This window comes from Callorhinus ursinus, unplaced genomic scaffold (assembly GCF_003265705.2).
Source record: "Callorhinus ursinus isolate GAN/ISIS: 27379988/994484 unplaced genomic scaffold, GSC_fseal_2.0 scaffold4, whole genome shotgun sequence".
In the NCBI taxonomy this organism is placed as follows: domain Eukaryota; kingdom Metazoa; phylum Chordata; class Mammalia; order Carnivora; family Otariidae; genus Callorhinus; species Callorhinus ursinus.
The window spans coordinates 673,177-692,932 of NW_027397066.1; the positions used below are offsets into that span (position 1 = coordinate 673,177).

General features: G+C 53.4%; 1 protein-coding gene across 4 annotated transcripts in view; it reads left to right on the forward strand.

The window, feature by feature from the left end:
• UVSSA (UV stimulated scaffold protein A) overlaps positions 1–19,756 on the forward strand; it is a 34,494-nt gene extending 14,738 nt beyond the window's left edge. For all 4 annotated transcript variants that reach the window (XM_025887460.2, XM_025887459.2, XM_025887458.2 and 1 more), the window contains exons 9-14: positions 5,790–5,928; positions 6,407–6,532; positions 7,159–7,342; positions 7,717–7,828; positions 10,316–10,490; positions 11,977–19,756. In XM_025887460.2, the coding sequence (XP_025743245.1) occupies positions 5,790–5,928; positions 6,407–6,532; positions 7,159–7,342; positions 7,717–7,828; positions 10,316–10,490; positions 11,977–12,070 (830 nt within the window). In that variant the 3' untranslated portion in view covers positions 12,071–19,756. The remainder of the gene's footprint in view (positions 1–5,789; positions 5,929–6,406; positions 6,533–7,158; positions 7,343–7,716; positions 7,829–10,315; positions 10,491–11,976) is intronic.

Below are 19,756 nucleotides of genomic sequence, written 5' to 3' on the forward strand. Positions count from 1 at the left end.
GTCCCTGTGGTGCGCAGGCCCCAGCACCCATTCTGTGGGCACAGCCAGGCCGGCGCCACACGAGGGGCAGCCCTGCTGGGGACACACAAGTCTCAGCGCTGGGGAGCGAGTCCAGGAGTGGGGCAGGCACCCCAGAGCAGAGAGCCCGCACAGCTCCTGTGCCCCGGGGACAGTGCTGTGGGTGACTCCCGAGGTGGCAGGAGACTGGTGACTGTTTGCTGGGCTCCTTAGTCCCCGGGCCCTGTTGGCTGGGGCTTCCCCACTTGCCATCTGTGGAGTCATGGACTCCCCCTCTGGCCCAGGACCCCTCCGTAGCTCATGGCGGAGGAGGGTTGTTCCTGGGAAGTGCAGCCCCAGCTCTGACTAGTGTTTGCTGTCTGGGGTTTCCTTCTTTCCCGCATCTGCACCCCAGCATGGTGGCCATCTAGCGAGAAGGGGTGTGGGTCCGCAGGATCTACCCAGCACACACAGAGGAGGCAAATAAAAACAAGACCCACAGCTTTTCTGGAAAAACAGACCAGTCGATTTCTCTCTGAGTCTATAAGGCAAAATGTGAATTTGTTAACCGGAGTGTAGATGTTTGGAGCTCAGGTGTGGCGCTGGGGCCCAGTAGGGGCATCGTGCCAAAGTAGCACATCCAGACCAGACGCCTGCCGTTCGCACAGCCCCGGTTCTCCCCGGGCACCAGCCTGGACATGGGAGCAGCAGCGACCCGCCCCGGCTCCCAGCCCACCAGGGCCCGTGTGCCTGCCTCGCCCTCTGCTCCAGCCATACGGGCCTTCAGTTCTTAGCTTTTGGGTCTTCCTTTGACCGATAGGCAACGCTCCTGCCCTTTGTTCTTCCGTGTTCTTCTGCACCTGAAATGGCCTGCCATCCCTGGTTTATGCTGCTGTCCCCCCCCCCCGCCCCCAGAGCAGGGGCTCCCTGTGGCCAGAGGCACCACCTGAACCCATGAGGTACCTGGGGGCTGCCTAAGGCATCTGTCGGGACCAGTGACTGCCCTCCCGTGCCCAGGCCGGAGCCCAGCAGAAGCCTGGCCACACCCGAGGCTGCCTGTGCTCCAGGCTGGGACAGTAGGTAGTGGGGGCAGGACTGCCAGGGAACAGCCCACTCAGTGTGGTCACTTCTCCAAGTTTCTGCAACGGAGGAGTCTGGTGATGGGCAGCCCCTGCCTGAGTGCCTCCTGCGGCCGGCAGCGCGCCCAGCAGAGGTCCGGCTTTGAGGCGCTGGGGCCTGGGAGCCCCATGCTGACCCTAGCTAGTCCTCTCTCCGAGGCTTTCCAGCTGCAGACACTTGCCCTGGCCCTCAGCACGTCCTGCTCGGAGGGCATTGAGCCCTTTCCGCAGGAGGGAGAGCTTGTCTCTGGCCTGGGGCCGTGCTCGGTAGCCAGTTCTGATGACCGCGGTGAGCACAGCTGCCTGCAGTCCACGGAGCGCTTCGTCTGTGCCACGTCCACTCTGCCACGCAGGCCGTGGCCCTCAGCAGGGACGGTGGGGCTGCCGCCAGTCCCACTGGCAAGGTGCTAAGCAGGAGTGGCAGAGGGGACTGGGCGACAGGCTGTGTGGGCCCACCGTGCTCACAGGACACGCGCGTGGACTCAGCCCGGCCGTGGCGCCACAGTGGGTGACCCTGCCTCCAGGTGTTGCCAGCTGGGGCCCAGCCACGCTGGAGCAGAGCAGCTTCCACACAGAGATACTCCTGATCCTGACAGTCTGCAAGCCTGGTGGTGTGTGTGCCTGCCCCACTGAGCTCTGCAGTGTTCGTCCGGCAGGCGGGATGCCTCCTCCTCTGTGCCCCTGTACACCTGAGGCCAGCAGGGCCCGAGTCCCTGGTGCCCGTGGCCTGGCCCCTGGAGGGCGCCTCGGGAGCCCAGGGAGGGAGGCAGAGACCCTGTTGGTCTCGCTGCCACCGGCTCACCCCTTTTCTCTGGAAGGTTCACAGCATCCTGTCTGTACCCTGGAAGGTCATGCTAGTGGCCGACATGGATCTGGGCCAGGTGCTGTCCATCTGTGTTTGCAGACAGGTGGACTGCGGAGGGTCCCAGGGGTCGGGACGGCCCATGACCCAGGGTCGACTGCATGCCCGAGACAGCCATGCCCCCGGGTGGGGTCCGCCCTGGCCACCACCCTAAATCCCACTGTGAGCCCCGGTGGCCCCAGGGCCCTGGAAATGTGCCGGGAGAGTCAGTTCATAACGTAGTTTATATTCCGCCGCTGTTTTTTCAGTTAAACGCAGGTGAACCTGCAGTAGATTCGTCTAAATCCACACAGCTGCGGAAGCTGGTGCTTTTCTTATTTCTTTCTCTGAATTTTCACTGAGGGGCTTTTATCTTCCCCTTAATCCTACCATTTCTGTCAGGACATAATCTCTTTCTCAAATTTACATTTTAATTACAAGGCCAGCTGAACTAGGTAAAATCAATAATGTCAAGCTCGGCGGCCTAACTCCGTGTGGAAGCCGCAGCCTCTCCATTTCCCGCTATCGATTCATCGCTCCCACCCTGTCTGCCTTAGTGCTCCAGGCAAATGGGTGCCACTTGGTCAATTTAAACAAAAAAGGGGATTTGGGCATTTGTAGGATTCTTTTGAAAAGCAAATGTGGGCGTAAATTTGAGCCAGGCTCCTATACAGGAGGCCCACGCCCTTCTGGTGGCTGGGCGCGGCTGGCCAGGCAGTGTGGCCGTGGCATGTGGCCTCCAGCTCTGCTGGAGAATGCTCACTCCTGGGCCTGAGGCATGCTGTTTGCTTTTTGGGGTTTTACTTTGAAAGTGTATGTCAGTGAGATTGATTTTCTACAACAATGTGAAAATGGTAGTGTTTTTTTAGCGCCCTGAGTATTTACTCTGCTTTAACACGCTTACCCATCTTTTTAATGGTTTAAAACAACAAATCAATGAAAAATATATTTCATTCTTGTAACTCCTAGGAATTCTCATATTGATCCTTAGGCTGTGATTGTATCCATCTAAATGCCACAATGCCCACTTATCAGCCTCCCTCCTGCCCCCGCCCTGCATTGGGCGCGTGCATGGGGCACGCATGCACACTCGTGGGGCTGACTAACCGTGACAGGCTCTTGTCAGTATCCCGAGTAGGGGTGTTGGGGGGTTTTGGGAGCTGGGGCTAGGGTGTCATGGTGATGATGGAGCCTGGTCTGTCGTCCCCACGCTGGGGGACCCGTCACGCCCGAGCGGTCTTCCACTCTCAGCCGCGGGAACCTGAGAAAGGGCAGCAGGCAGGCTTGCTGGGCGTCTGGAGTAGGCGCCGGCAGGTGTTTCCTGCGAAGGGCCCGTGGGCTTCTGGAGCCCCCGGGAAACCAGCTATGCGCAGCCACGTGCGGGGAAAACCATGCGCAGAAAGTGGCCTGTCCGCTGACGCCCACGAAGGATTGGGCTGGCCGTCTCCAGGTCGAGTCAGGCTGCCCCTGCTGCAGAGAGCCCACGCCCGAAGCGTGGCGCGGCCCCTCCCAGCGGCACCGGCCCCTCCCAGCGGCACCGGCCCAGCGAGTCTCTTCCTCAAGTCCCGAATGGCCGGGAAGCCTTCCCTGGTGTCCAGTCCTCGGTGCTGCCACGTCCTTTCCGATTTTCCCTCCAAATCCGGTATTGGTGCTTCGGTGTTGGAGAGTGCTGGGTGGAGCCGTGTTCAGCAGGACCCTCAACCCCGCGCGTCTGCGTGCTCAGGAAGGGTGTGTGTGTCAGTCTCTGACATCTGGGTCTCCACTGCCCTTTGCTCGGCTCCTCCTGACCGCTCCGTGACCCAGGGACCGTGGTCTGGGGACGCTGAGGTCCCCCGGTCCTCCTGCCTGGTGGTCCGGTCAGGTGTGTGTGTGTTCTGAAAGGCTTCGCGGTTACAGCACCCCTTGTGGCTGTGAATTTGACCTTTTTGGTCTGTTTTATGAGGGTCTGCAGAGCCGGGCACGGCAAGCCCCAGAGCTGCTTACCACGTGCGCCGTGTCTCTGCTCATATGTCCATTCTGAGCCTGAACCCCGGTTGTCCTGGCGAAGCTGCTGTCTCTGCTTTCTCTGTGTCCCACTTGCAGGGTAAGTCCACATGGCCCTCTTCAGCTTCATCGTTCTGTTGACCATTTGCTTTAAGTGGGTCTTGTGTGGACCGCAAGTTGCTAAATCTGCCTTTTAGCTGATTTTAATCCATTTAATGAATTGTTGTTCAGTGTCCCAGGCACTTCACTGCCCACTTGTTTTTCTCTTTTTCCCACCTTTGGTTTGGTAGGTTAATGTTTTTTCTGTTCGTTTTTAAAACATTCATTAAATATTAATACAATTGTAAGATCACTGATTTTTCTGAGGGTTATCCCGCATTTTTGAAAGCTTCATCCCCATGTTTCCTGTGCGCGGTTCCGGTCACAGCGTAACGATGTCTGCACCCCCCTCCCCCCGCAGCCCTCCCCCCGCAGCCCTCCCCAGCCCCACACTGTGCTCACCCCGGTGCTGGCTCAGCTCTGGTGCTGGGTGTGCAGCGAGAGGCATGGCCGTCACTTTGCACTTACATTCGCGTGCCTTGCCCCAAACTCACTTTCCTCCCGGACAGATCGATTACTTTCTCGGGGAGTGTTTTCGAAGCAGGCCTTCCAGTGGCTCCAGAGGGGGTCTCGTGTGCACGGGGCCGTCCATCACGGGCACCGCGAGATGCTAGTGAGCTAGATAGAAAGTTCTAAGTGTGAACGTCTTTTCCTTCAACCTCCCCAGGATGGTCTCCAGATACTTCACCTTCACCGTCACTGTTAAAAATGCATTGGTAGGATGCTTGTCTTTCAAGGTATCCGCCTTTTCTCTTTGGAAGCTTTTTGGATCTTTCTCTTCATCTTCAACGTCTCTAAATCTCCTCGTAACTGCATTAGCCAAGTTTTCTCCATCTCTTTCTTGGCACTCAGCAGGCCCTTTTGGTCTTTCCCAAATTCCAGGAAAATTGGGTGTCTTACTTCTTCAGCTGTTTCCAAACTCCAGTTATATTTTCTGTGCTTCTGGGGTCCGGTAATGGCGATGCTGACACCTGTGTGCTGCGCATCTGGTCTCCCCACCTGAGCTGTGAAAGCTGCCCCCGGCTTCGTCCCCCGCCTGCTGCCTGGGGTGCGTGCCACTCACGTGCGCCTCCACCTGCCTGGCAAGTCGTTACCGCATTCTGTGGGGGTGGTCTCCACGCTCCCCTCCTCTTCCCAAGCTCCGGGCCCCTAGGCCCTTGGGGAGCGTGCAGCACACTTGACCTCTTGACGTCTCGTCCTCTGGGGCACGCTGCTCAGCCTGTTTCCTTCCTTCCTGGCAGATCACAGTTCTCAAGGTGTGAGCGCACTCAGCCTGCAGGCTGTCAGCGGGAGAGTGCTCGGTGCAGGCCCTTGGCCCCCACAGCGAGTGTGGGGAGGGGCGATTCCCACGGGGTGCCTTGCCTCTGGTGACATCATCCACATCCTGTGCCGCCCTGGGACCGTGGCTTGCACGGGGCAGGGGAGCTGTGCACCCCACAGAGGGGCCAGCAGGGGTCAGGGAGGGCCCTGATAGTGTTGAGGAATCTGCTTTCACCCTGTTGTCAGGACTTGGGGATGGACGCTGGCCTGCAGAGGTCAGCGGCCTGGTGGCCTCGTCTGTGGTGTTGGGAGACACCAGCGTGGTGGGCTCGTCTGGCTGACGGCCGAGCAGGTGCTGCGTGGAGCTTGGCTGTGGGCTAGTGCGTGCATCACTGCTGTGCTGTCCCCATGGGATGGAGCACAGTGCCCCCGCAGGTCGGTCTGGGCTCGTGGAAACGGTGGCTGGGAACAACAGCACATCTCTGTTCCAGGGCTGGAGAAAGACCCAGCTGCACGGGGCTTGCAGGCAAGGAAGATGGCGAGGAGGGATGAGGAGGCACGTGACCCCACCTCTGCTGCTGCCCAGCTGCATCAGCTGCGTGGACGCTTGCCCCCTCCCCCGAGCCCCAGGTGACTTCCAGATACTCTGCCTCTGCCCAGGGTGTTGACCTGCCTCCTCAAGCTGCCGAGACCCCTCTGGCTGTGCGGGGGCAGTCCTGGGTGCGCCCCTGGCCGGGAGAGCACCTGCCACTATCTGTGCCTAGGGCAGGGCTTGCACGGGATGGGAGGGTCCTCAGAGAGCTGCCATGTCAGCCGGGGCATGGGGGCGGATGTCAGGGCACCCCCAGGCCCAGGATGAAGACCAGAGATCCCAGACCAGCTCCTTGCACAGCTCCCTGGAGCCCGCTGGGGCTTGGTGCTGGGCTTCTCATGGGCCCCAGAGGCTGCCCTGGAGCTCGGGCCCAAGGTGGCAGAGGTCGCTGCTCCAGTGTTTTGACCCGGGGGCTCTGTGTCTGTGCTCGGGGAGGAAGGGGGGACAGAAGGAGGCAGGTGGCTGTGGCCGGCTCCTGCATGCACAGTCAGGGTGTCTTGTTTGTGGCCTCGCCAGGGCACCTGTGGGACCGGAGGAGGCTGGGAAGCTGGCAGCAGAGTGGGCCCGGGCGCCTGTAGTGCCCTTTGGGGTGGACCTGTGCTACTGGGGCCAGGAGCAGCCGATGGCTGGGAAGATCCTCAAGTGAGTGTGGGTGTGTCTGGTCCTGCCTTTTCCCGGCCGGCGGGCATACTACCAGGCCCACGGCCTGGCTCTGCCTTAGGTCCCTGCGGGTGCGATCACCACAGGCAGGCTCTACTGGGACCATAGAACTGTGGCCGGGGCGGGTGGGGGGCGGCTGGACCTTTTCTGAACCTTCCTGTGGCTCCCTGGGGAGACGTCCTGCACCATCCTCCTACATAGTGTGGCATCGTGAGGTCTGAAGGATGGCTGCCTGGCTCGAGGCCCTTCCTGATCCGTCCTTGCCCCTCCGGTGCTCTGACTCAGACCTCCACACAGGCCAGGCCTGGGGTCTGCAAGGACTTTCGGGGAGCTGTCCCCTCGCAGTGCTTGCTGACGCTCTCTGTGGGGCCGCAGACAAGAAGGGGGCACAAGTGCATCCCCCAGGTGAGCCCCTGCCCGCTAGCGCTGCCTGTGCTGCCAGGCTTCGGGCAGCCATGGAGGCCGTGGACGGGACGACTCGAGGTTTGGCTTGTGGCACCTGCGATGGGGTCCAGAAGTCTTTGTGACCTGCTCTCCTTGGGCTGCCTGGCCTGGAGCCACGCTGTCGGCAGCATCCCTGGGGCAGCTACGAGAGTCTGGTGTTGCAGGTGTGACTCTGAGCACCGCTTCTGGAAGCCCAGTGAGGTGGACACGGAAGTGCTCAGCACCACCGTCTCAGAGATGCTGCAGAACCGCTGCATCACCTTTGCGGGGAAGTTCGAGCCCGTGCAGCACCGGTGCCGCGCCCCAAGGCCCGATGGCCGGCTCTGCGAGCGTCAGGACCGGCTGAAGGTGAGGCGGCAGCCAGGGCCAGGGAGGGCCGCAGCACGTGGGGATGGTTGCCGCAGGACTCCGCTGGGCCACAGACAGGGTGGCCAGATGGAGTGCTGGGCTCTAGCCAGCCGGTGTGAAGCCCGCCGTGGTCTTCATCTGGGCCCCCTCCCCAGGGAGGGCTTGTCCGTGGCTGGCAGGCCTTGTGCCGGGGTCGGGAGTCTGACATCCGGGACTTGGGGGGGGCTCTGCACTGGTTCCCGCGTCCCTGCTCTCCACAGCACCTCCTAAGCCCGAGATGTGCTGAGTGCCGGGCGGCCAATGTGAAGGGAGGTGGCTTTGGCCAGGCCGATGGAGGCCCCAGCCTCCCCAGACAGTTCTCCTCTTTGTCACAGTGCCCTTTCCATGGGAAGATCATCCCCAGAGATGAGGCGGGCCGGCCCCTCCACCCGGAGGATAGGGCCTGGGAACAGAGGCAGCAGCTGCAGAGACGAGCAGGGCATGCAGGTAGGTCTGGGGGCTGGAGCAGACGGTGGGCACTGTGTGGGGGGACGGCCCGGGACCCTGGCGGCCACCTGCCGCTTCCAGCATGGTCGTAACTCACAGCAGTGCCGCAAGAGACACAGGCTTCTAGTTGGGCCACGTATTCGTGTCGCTGTCACTGGGGTCACGGACTCATGGTCAGAAACCACCAGCATGTTGTTTGGTGGTTCGGGTTCTGGGTTCTGAGTCACGTTTTTAAGGAAATGGGGGAATGGAGGTAAGAAAAATTACTGGCTGAAGCCCATTCTCCAGAGAGGAGAGCAGCACATTCTCACCAGGTGGACACTTGACCCGTTGTCTTGCCCACACCCTCTCCTCTGCAGCACAGCAGGTTCCGGGCATGTGTGCGCACATGCCTGTGTGCATGTCCGGGCGGACGCAAGGAGGTGCCAGGCAGGCCCTGAGCCCCAAGGCTCGGGAGCCAGGTCTCCACAGAGGCTGGTTCAGGGTTCTAGCTCACAGGCTAGCTTCAGGCCTTGAACCATGTAAGTGTTGTTCGCAGGACAACTTGGGGAACTTGTCTCAACACGGTACGTGTGTCGGCGCCTTGTGCTGGGCACATGGCACATGCTGGCCACCACATGACTCCCAAGGATCCCTGAACAGCAGGGCCACGTGGTGTCCCCCAGAAGTGGCCATCACTGTCTGGGCAGCATGTGGGCACTCTCAGAATTGGGGGGTACCCACCAGATCCCTGATCTGTCTCAGTGTCCCTGTGGTTTGTCAAGCCTGGGCTCTGGGCTGGAGGTCCTGGCTGCCTGGGGCTCTCGCTGTCCCAAGAAAGCCACATCGCCGACCCAGAGCCCCGATGAAGGGAAGGCAGCCATGTGCGTGGGTGCAGCACTGGCCTGCACGTGAGGGTCCCAGCCTGGCTGTGTTTGTCGTCATTAGTGGGGTTTTTCCCTTTGACAGATGTGAGATTTCAGGCTGACACTGTGTCTGAGCCACCCTGGGCCATGGACGGCGGCAAGGGGGGGCCCCTGACCTGCTAATCCGCAGGGCGAGGCCTTCCCTGGTGGCTCACACTCAGGAGCAAATTAAGTGCGTATTTTTTGTGTCAGCCCTGAAGAGTATCTGGTTCTCCAGGCTTCGGTGACTTGTTAACAACAGGTACCGGGCTGTGGCCGCGGGCCGGCACTGGCCAGTCAGATGTGAAATAGCATCTCTTTACTAACTACACTATTGATCCCCGCCTCCCTCGCATGCGGGGCAATTTTCTTTTCCCTGGCGCTAACCTTGGTGACAATGCACGCCGAGCTCCAGGGCCCGCCAGCGCACAGGAAGGCCGCGTGGCCCCGGCATCTATTGATTTTCTTCAAAGGCTTTTAAATTGCTCCTTCATTTTACTGAGATGCTCATTCCATCTCTCCCGGGCGCCGGTATTTTTCCGTGGTGTTTAAACAATTGCTCCATTCACTGGGCTCCTAAACTGTGGCGCCTTCTTATTACGGGAGATAAACTGTTTAGACAGTTTTCCTTAATCTCGGATTAATCGTTCCTGGATCTGAATTGTGCAGCCCTGTACTCCTTCACTTCAAAAAATCAACTTGGGGAGGCCTAGCCATCTGTCTGGGGTGCACATTCCGTGGGGTTCCCGTGGGCGTGGTGGGCGCCATCAGAGTGTGGGGCGCCTGGCACACTTTTGTGAGCCAGGCTCGGTGTCCGTAGGTCTGGGCACATGAAGGGGGCTGTGCTGTTGCACTCCTGACCGGGATGGCCTTCTGGAGGTGGCCAGGCTGGATGGCGCCCTGGCTCCTGGAGCCCGCCTCCACCTTTCAGAGGCAGAGCAGCCCTCACTGGGGCCAGGAAGCTGAGGCCAGGATGGGAAGGAGCAGCCAGGGCAGTAGCAGGGCCTTGGGCACCCTGGACAGTGGAAGCTTCCCTCAGCCCCGGTGGATGAGCTCACTGGTGAGGCCGGGCTCTGTGGGACCTGGTGCGCCTTCTCCTGCCGCCTTGCCTGGCCTGGGCCGTGGCAGACCACACGTGGCAAGAAGAGCAGAGCTGCCCCCTTGTTGCTGAAGCCTGTTGCCAAGTTCTCTTTGGACCAGTAAAAAAGCTCGGCCCGGTCCTGACCCGTTGGCCGTGGCTGCCCCTGGTGTGCACAAACACCAGTCAGCAGATGGGTCTGGCCACCGTAATTGGGGGCCTGCTGGGGCCCAGTCCAGCTGGAGGCAGGGAAATAGCCTGCCACGGGCACCTGTCTCAGCTGCCTTCCTGCGCGGGGCGGGGGGTCAGTGGATGCACCAGATGAGGCCTCTGGGTCCGATCCCAGGACCCCTGTGGGCCCCTGAGACGGGGGTGGGGAGCTCTGCCTTGCCGTCTGCCCCCTTTGTCACTGGCCGGCAGTGGGCAAGCTGCGCCGACCCTTGAGGCAAGGAGGGGTCAGGGCTTGAGTGAGAGGCTCTCTGGTTGGTGACAGAAGTGTCTTGAAATCTCGGGGTCTCTTTGCAGGTTGGCAGGACCCCGAGTTTATGAGAGATGTGGAGGCTGCCACGGGAGTGGACCTTGGCTCGTCTAGGTCCAGCGGGAGAGGCAAGGGCAAGAGGAGGAGGCACCCTGGCCTCACCGACCTGAAGCAGCAGGCCAACACCGCCCGTGCGCGCATCGCCAAGAAGGTGTTTGCTAAGTAAGAGCTCCTGCGGCATGCCTGCCCCCTCCCCCCTGGATTTGGGGGTGCCGGAGGTGGGCTGACTGAGCTCCAAGACACTGTCACGGCCTGGGGCCCCTAGCTCCTCTCTCCTACATATTTCTCCCTGTGACCACCAGGCCCCCCGGGCGGGATGGGCGCTTCTAGCCAGGAGGGCCATGGGTGGGCCATTCAGGAGCAGAGCCTGGAGCTGGCCACCCCAGAGGGATGGATGAGCATCTTCTCTAGCGGAGGGGCTTCAACTGACCAGCCAGCACACCCTCATTTCCTGGTGGTGCCGTGAGGCCTCCATGGGGACTGCTGGTACGGAGCCAGCTCCATGGCCCTCCCTTGCCCAGATGACCCGGAAGGGTGCTCTCATGGTCAGCGCCCAGTGGTGTCCACCTGGTAACGGCCGGCAGGGGAGTACCTTCCAAGGCTGGTGGGATGGGAGGTACCACACAGGTCTCCGCTCCAGCAGAGCTTGGCCAGTGCTGCCAGGGAGGTGGGTCAGGGACGGGGCATCTCCGCAGCCCAGCTGGACGTGCCTGGTGGTTGGGAATTCGGCAGGGCCAGGGCAGGAAGGCCACCAGCCAGCACTCTCACTGCCTGCCTGCCACTGGGGCTGGGCAGACAAAGGCATTTGGGGTGCTTGTGTAGGAAGCCCCATGAAGCCATGGCCTCCCTGGTCGGATTTAAGCTCAGGTTGTGGGTGTCATCAGGCCGTCCTCATGGGCCAGGCTTCTCAAGCAGACACCTGGAAGGCGTTCAGCTCCGTGTGGCGGGCGAAGGAGGCTCTTCCTATCCTCCCAGCCAGCGTCACCATGTGCTTGGCCTGAGTGGGGTCGCACAGGAGGGCGGCTTTCTCAGTGCCTGCACGGCGCCCCCATGAGCTTGTCCTGTTGAAGGGCCACAGGTGACTGAGCCCCGGGGTTGCACCCAGCGGTCACACGGGCACTTGGGGGGCAGCGGGGCATCCCTGCTTGGCGGCCTCAGAGGCTTTCTCCTGGGTACAGAGTCCTGCTGAGCCCAGGCACTCGGCAGCACAGCAAGCACAGCAACCAGGCCAGGTGGTGAGACGGACTTGATTGCCTGTCTGTATGTTTTTGCTACAGGACTGGAGTGCTGCCCCGTGGCTCTGTCCTGGGGCGCTATGCATGTGGCTGGGCAAGCTGGGCAGGGTCTGGATCTGACGCTGCCTTGTTGCATCTGCCCTGAAGCTGCCCCCCACCAGCCTGCTGGGCAGGCTCTGCCTTCATTCTGGGTGCTGGCGAGATTAGGGATCCTGGGAGCTGCCTTCACGGCTCAGGGAACGTTTGTGTCACAGTTGCTTTTATTTCTGAGCTGTGTCACCCATCTGTAGGGAGTCAGTGGTCTGCGTGTGGCAGCCGCTGGGGACCATGGCCTGATCCCAGCCAGACGACGGTCGGAGCCCGGAGACCTGGCTGGGCTTCCCTGATCACGTCTTGCTTTGCTTTCCCCACAGGGCCGCTGTGCAGAGGGTGGTCACAGCCATGAATCAGATGGACCGGAAGAAGCATGAGAAGTTTGCAAACCAGTTTAACTATGCACTGACTTAGAGGGCCAGCCTGGGTGTGTGTGGTCCCCTCTGGTTGTCTGCTCTTCTCCCTCGGCCAGGGCACCAGGATCGGAGTGCAGACACAGGACTGGGCTGTAACCACAGCCACTGTTGTTATATGTGTGTTTCGTGTGAGGAAAGAGTGTGTATTCTAGTCACAGTGCCCCAGAGGTATGCACTCCCCCTGCCCTGGGGAGCCACAGCCATCCGGGTTATGGGTCTGGCCCGCCTGAGAGCCTGGAGGTGACATGGGCAGCGTGGCTCAGTGGGGCATCTTGCAAAGCCTGTACCCATGTCACCCCAAGCCCCACTTCCCCACCTTTTCCCTGGGCAGTAGGAGGGACTCGGGGGAGACTCTAGGAACCCTCACACTTTTATGTAAACACTTTTTTTTAAGACAAGCTGGGAAGTGAACTGTTCAGCGTCGCAGCTTGCATTTCCAGCTCACAGAGCGTTTTGGTGATGGTTCTGCATTAGAATGTCAACAACTACCTCTCTGCTTTTGTGTTTTTCAAAAAATAGCTTTATACTCCCACACCCTAGGATTCACCCTTTCAAAGTGTACCACTTAAGTGTGGCATGAAGTGTGTTGTACAACCTGGACCACCTGGCTTCAGAACTTTCCATCACCCCAGAAGAAAGCCTGTCCCTGTTAGCAGTCACTCCCCTATTCCTTCCTCCAGCCCCTGGCCCTTCCTGATTTGTTTGTGGCTCTGTCGTTTCTGGGTGGACAGCATCCTAGCAACACGTGGCCTTTTGTGTCTGGTTAGTCCACTTAGCACAGTGTCTCCTGGGTTCTTCCATGTTGTGGAATGTGTCAGAGCCCCGGGCCCTTTTACTGCCCACTGATGACACCGAAGTGTGGGCACAGCACGCTGTTTATCTGTTTATCACGGACATTTGGGTTGTTCTCACACTGTTTGGCTATGATGAGCGATGCTTCTGTGAACGTGTGTGCAAGTCTTGTGTGGACATAGATTTTCATTTCTTTGAGGTTTACGCCCAGAAGTGGAATCGCTAGCTCCCTTGGCAACTCTGTGTTTAACTTGTTGGTGAACCACCAGACTTGCACAGCAGTTGCACCATTTGACTTACATTCACACCACAGTGCGTGAGGGTTCCAGTTCCTCTGTGTTTTTGCCAACACGTTATCTGTGTTTCTGCCAACACGTTATCTGTGTTTCATCTTAGCCATCTTGGTATGAAATGGTATCTTTTATTTTTTTTTTAAATGTTATTTATTTGAGAGAGAGAACATGAGAGGGGGGAGGAGCAGAGGCAGATGGAGAAGCAGACTCCCCTCTGAGCAGAGAGCCTGATGCAGGGCTTGATCCCAGGACCCTGGGATCATGACCTGATCCGAAGGCAGACACTTAACCAACTGAGCCACCCAGACGCCCCTGAGGTGGTATCTTGATTTGCATTTTAATTTGTATTTTCATAATGACTACTTATACTACCTTTTCATGTGCTTATTGGCCATTTGTGTATTTTTTTGGAGAAATATCTATTCAGATCCTTTGCCCATTTTCAATTGCATTGTTTGAGTTGTAAGAATTCTTTATATATTCTAGGGGCATCTGGGTGGCTCAGTTGGTTAAACATCTGCTTTCAACTCAGGTCATGATCTCGGGGTCCTGGGATCGAGTCCTGCATCAGGCTCCCTGCTCAGCGGGGAGTCTGCTTCTCCCTCTCCCTCTGCTGCTCTGCTTGTGCACTCTCTCTCTTTCTCTCTCTGAAATAAATAAAACCTTAAAAAAAAAAAAGAATTCTTTATATATTCTAGACCCTTATATTGTTTGCAAATATTTTCTCCCATTCTCTTTTCACTTTCTCAGTGATGCCCTTTGAAGCACTAAGTCGTTAATTTTAATGACATCCAATATCTACTTTTTCTTTTGTTTTGTGTGCTTCTGGTGTCCTGAGCACCTGGCCTGATCCAAGATTATGATTTACTCCTACATTTTCTTCTAAGAGTTTTATACTTTTAGCTCTTAAATTTAGGTCTTTGATCCATTTTAATTTTTTTATATGGTGTGAGGTAGGGATCCAACTTCATTCTTCTGTGTGTGGATTCCAGTTGTCCCAGCACCATGTGTTGAAAAGATTATTCTTTCCCCCACCAAGTTATCTTGACACCTTTGCTGATCATCCGTTGGCCATAAATCTAAGAGTTTATTTCTGGTTTCTCCGTTCTGTTCCACTGACCTATTATTTATCCTTATGCTGGTGCTGCAGTGTCTTGGTTAATCTTGCTTTGTGGTAAGTTTTGAACCCTGAAAGTAAGTCCTCCAACTTTGTTCTTTTTCAAGATTATCTTGGCTCTTCTGGGTCCCTTGCATTTCCAAATGAATTTTAGGATCGGCTTGTTAATTTCTACCAAAAAAGGGCAGCTGAGATTTTGATAGAGATTTTGTTGAATCTAGGGATCACTTTGGAAAGTATTGTCATCTTCATATTAAGTTTTATGACTCATGAACTTGGGATATTCTTACTATTTGGCTGTTTTTTAGCTTATTTCAACAGTTTTTTGTTGTTTTCAGTGTACAAGTTTTGTACTTACTTTGTTAAATTTATTCTTAAATATTTTATTCTTTTTGATGCTATTGTAAATATAATTGTTTTCTGAATTTCATTTTTGGATTGTTCATTGCTAATGTATAGAAATACAACTGATTGTTGTATGTTGGTCTTGTAGCCTGAAACCGTGCTGAGCTCGGTTAGTTGTAATTGTGTATGTGTGTGTGTAGATTCCTTGGGATTTTCTCTATGCACAATCATGTCATCTGCAAATAGAATGCTTCCTTTACAATTTGGATGCCTTTCTTTCTTTTGCCTAATTGCCTTGGCAAATTAGGAACCTCCAGTACAATGTCAAATAGCAGTGGTGAGAGCAGATATCTTCATCTTGTTCCTGGTTTTGGGGAGAAAGCTTTCAGTCTTTCACCATTGAGAATGGTGTTGGCTGTGGGTTTTTGTAGATGCTTTTTGCCAGCTGAGAAAGTTCCTTCTAATTCTAGTTTGTTGAGTGTTTTTGTCTTGGTGTTGAATTCTGTCAGATGTCTTTCTATATCTATTAAAATGGTCGTGTGGTTTTTGTTCATTATTCTGTTGCGATGGTATACTACATGAATTGTTTTTCATATGCTGAACCACCCTTGCATTCATGGGATAAATCCCACTTGGTCTGATATATAATTCTTTTTATGTTATTGCACTTGGTTTGCTAATATTCTGCGATTCCAATGACCTGGTTTGCTAGTATTTTGTTAAGGAATTTTGTGTCTTTGCTCATAAGAGATATTACCATACACTTTTCTTCTTATGATGTCCTTGTCTGGCTTTGGTATCAAAGTAGTACTGGCCTCATAGATTGAGTTGGGAAATGTTCCTTCCTCGTCTGTTTTTTGGAAGAGTTTATGAAGGATTTGTGTTAATCCTTTAAACATTTGGTGGAATTCACCAGTGAAGTCATTTGGTCCTGGGCTTTTCCTTGTGAGAAGTTTTTTTGTTGTTGTTGTTTTGTTTTTAATTTATTATCTTGGGTGCCTGGGTGGCTCAGTTGGTTAAGCTTCTGCCTTCGGCTCAGATCATGATCCCAGGGTCCTGGGATCAAGTTCCAAATGCTCCCTGCTCAGCGGGAATTCTCCTTCTCCCTCTCCCTCTGCCGCTCCTTCTGCTGGTGCTCTCTCTCTCTCTCTCTTGCCCTGACAAATAAATGAAATCTTTAAAAAATTAATTTATTATAGATCTGTTTAGATTTCCTGTTTTTCCTTGAATCAGTCTTAGTAGTTTCTATATTTTTAGGAATTTGTCTATTTCATATAGGTCTTTGGTTGTAATTTGTTGACTTACAGTTGTTTACAGTATTCCTTTGTAATTCTTTTTATTTCTTTAAGGTTGCTGGCAATGTCTCTTCTTTCATTCCTGGTTTTAGAAATCTGAGTGTTTTCTCACTTTTTAAAATGTGCTTGGCCTGTCTAACTAAAGGCTTATCAATTTTATTGATTGATTCAAAACCCAACTTCTGGTTTTGTTGATTTTTCTCTCATTTTTTTCATTTTTTGTTTTGTTAATTTCCGCTCTGATCTTTATTGTTTACTTTGGGTTGCCTTTCTAGTTTCTTAAGATAGAAGATTAGCTTATTGATTTGAGGTCTAGCTTCTTTTTCAGGTAGGTGTTTACAACTGTAAGTTTTCATCTAAGCACTGCTTTAGCTTCATTGCATAAGTTTTGGTATGTTGTGTTTCATCTTTATCTCCAAGTATTTTCTAATTTCTCTTGAATTTCTTTTACCCATTTATTATTCAGGAGTTGGTTTAATTTTCCACATACTTGTTAATTTCCCAAATTTTCTTTTGTTATTTGATTTCTAATTTTATTCCATGTGGCCAAAGAATATATTGTGTATGATTTCAGTGCTTTAAAATGTATTTTATATCTGTATCCTGGAGAATGTCCCATGTACACTTGAGAAACTGTTCTGTTGTTGAGTGTTCTGTAGATACGTGTTAAGTCAACGTGGTTCATAGTGTCATTCACGTCCTCTCTTTCCCCACTGACCTTCAACCCAGTTGTTCTCCATACTGTTATTTTTCCTGATGAAGGGACCCTTTTGTAATGGGGTCTTCTCTGTGTCTAGTAACAGCTTTTGTCTTAAAGTCTCTCTTGTATGATGTCCATATGCCTTGTGGAAACTGTGTGGTACATCCTCTTCCACCCTTGTAGTTTTGGTGTCTGAGTCTGACGTGCTCCTTGAAAACAGCTGATTGTGGCTTTTAATCTGTTCTGCTGATCTCTGCCTCCAAGTGTGATATTTAGTCCATTTACCTTTAATGTACTTACTGATAAGGGAAGATTTATGTCTGTCATTTTTCAGTTTTTCTACATGTCTTTTTCCTCTTTTCCCCATTGCCGTGTGTGTGTGTGTTAGATGGATGTTCGCTGAATTCCCCTGTGTCTTTCACTGAATTTTTGTTTTGGGGGGAATTCCTTAGTGGTTGCTCTGCAGATTCCAGTGAACAAGTAAATACAGTCTAGTTTGGCTTCATACCAGCTTAGTTTCAGGAGTGTACAAAAGCTCTAATAAAGGTGTGTCCCTCCTAGCGCCTTTGTGTGATTTTTGTCATACAAATTACACCTTTATAGATTGTGAGCCCATCAGCATAGTTTTGTGATTATTGCTTTATACAGCTCTTTAAAGTCAGATAGGAAAAGAAAAGGTTTACAAACAAAAATACGTGTATAGTGTCTGCTATCTGGCTGTGTGGTTCCTTTACCTGCACTGTCTGTCTCTTCCGTGGATTTGACTAGTGTCTTTCACTTTGGTCTGAAGGGCTCCCTGCAGTGTTTCTTGAGGGATAGGTCTGCTAGCAGCGAATTGTCCCCATTCTTGTTTATGTGGAATGTCTTAACTTCTTCACTTTTGAAGAATAGCTTTGCTAGATTTCAGTATGTTGTTAATAGTCTTTGTCTTCTAACACTTTGAATGTATCATCCCACTGCCTTCTGGTGTCCACGGTTTCTGATGAGAAGCCAGTGTCATTAAGTTGGGATTTTGGAAAATGCTTTGTATACAATAAGTTGGGTTTTTTCCTTGCTGCTTCTAAAATGCTCTTTGTCTTTGACTTTTAACAGTTTTAACTATGTGTCTAGTTACGGATCTCTTTGCGTGTGTCCTCCTTAGAATTTGTTGGGCTTCTTGGATGTAGAGGTTGTCGTTCATCAAATTTGGGAGGTTTGGGTCCATTATTTCTTCAAAGGTTCTTTCTGCCTCTCTCTCTCTCCCTCCCCCTCTCTCTCTCTCCCCCTCTCTCTCTCTTCCTGTCACTGGACTCCCATTATGTGTATATCAGGTGGTTGGTGGTGTCTCTCTGATCCCTGAGGCCCTGTTCATTTTTTTCTTTCTTTTTTCTGTTCCTCAAAATAGACCTATTGATCTATCTTCAGGGTCACAGGTTCTTTCTTTTACCAACTAAAATCTAATATTTCGTTGCTCTAATGAATTTCTCATTTCACTTGTATTTTCCAAGTCCAGAATTTTCTATTTGGTTCTCTTCTATAATTTCTTTCTTTTTACCAATGTTTTCTATTTGGTGAAACATTATCTCATATTTTAATTCTTTAGACATGGCTTCCTTTACTTCTTTGAACATGTTTATAAGAACTGGTTTATAGTATTTGTCTAATAAGTTCAGCCTTGGGCTTGTTCAGGGACAGTTTCCACTGACTACTCTTCTCCTTATGTATGGGCCATACTTACCTGTTTCCTTGTGTGTCATAATTTTTTTGTTGAAATTAGACATTTTAGATGATATAAGGTGGCAACTCTGGAAATCAGATCCGCCCCTCCCCACAATTTGTTGTTGCTATTTGTTTAGTGTCTTTTCTGGACTAACTATGTAAAAATGTATATTCTTTGTCGTGCTTGGCCACTGAAGTCTCTGTTTGGTCAGCTTAGTGATCAGCTAATGATTGGACAGAGACTTCCTTAAATGCTTTGATCCAAGAAGTCTTGTGGGTTTTGGCAGAAAGCTGTGTGTGTGTTGGGCACACCTTGAACGCTCAGCCAGGTAGTTGCCACCTCTGCCTTAGCTCACACTTCCTGCTTTTTCGGGGCCTCAAGTTCAGCCAGTGGTGAGAGCTATGTACTTTTCAGGTCTTTTGAGATTTTTCACCAGCCTCTTCTTTGGCCAAGTGGAAGTTGCCACTGCAGGCTGCTCGTTATTAAACAGTATCCCTGATTGTTCTCGACAGACCCGCACTGAGCCGGTTGAGTCAGGCCAGAGAAAAAGACAAGCCTGGAGAATGGGTTTTTTCCGGATAGCAGCCCGACGATTCCAGTAGTGACGAGTCTGTGAGGGAGGGGCTTTGGGACCCAGTGTTCCCCTCCCAGTGGCTGCCAGGCTGTTGATCTCCAGGCTCCTGTGGCCCCAAGGCTGCTGGGTGTAAAGCCACTGCAGAGCTGGAGAGAGGGAATGAGAAGAGTAACTGAAAATGCCACCGGGTTTGCCCTTCCCACCAAGACTGAGCCATTTTTCTAGGGTAAACCCTCCTTGGATTGTTACGGGTCTTTGGTTAATTTCCAGAGTTTTGAAAAAGTTAATTTTGTCAGTTTTCCCCCGGGTTCTGTGGCATTTTGAGCAGTCCCGATTACTGGGCAGGAAGGCCCTTCCTAGCCCTTTACTGTTCCTAGCGGTCCTGCCGCAGATGCACTTGTGTGCACGCATCTCCAGCGCACAGCCATGTGTGTGGGCCGAGTCCCCGGGATTCTAGCTCGCTTTCCCAGAAGCGACCTGCAAGAACACTGACTTCCAGAACCCTCCCTCCCTCGGTGTGGTGGTGAGCATCTTGATCTTTGCCAAGCCCTGTGGAACACTGGCATCTCGGGGTTATAATCGCCTTGTCTCTTACGAGTGAGCTGTTGAGCATTTTTTCATACGGTAAAGTGCTCCTTGTTGCTCCTTTTCTGAGTTGTGCATCCATAGCCTTTGCTCATTTTCCTGTTGGTTTGTTGGCTTATTTAAGTGTAGGAGCTCTTTGTTCATTAAGAAAACTAGCTCCATGTGACAAGTTGGAAATACTTCCTGTCTGCTGACTTTGCTCATGTTTTGCTGCAAGGATGTTCGTGTATCTGAGTCTCTGTGTCCCTTCCCCAAAGATTATATTAAAAAATTTTTTCTGTGTT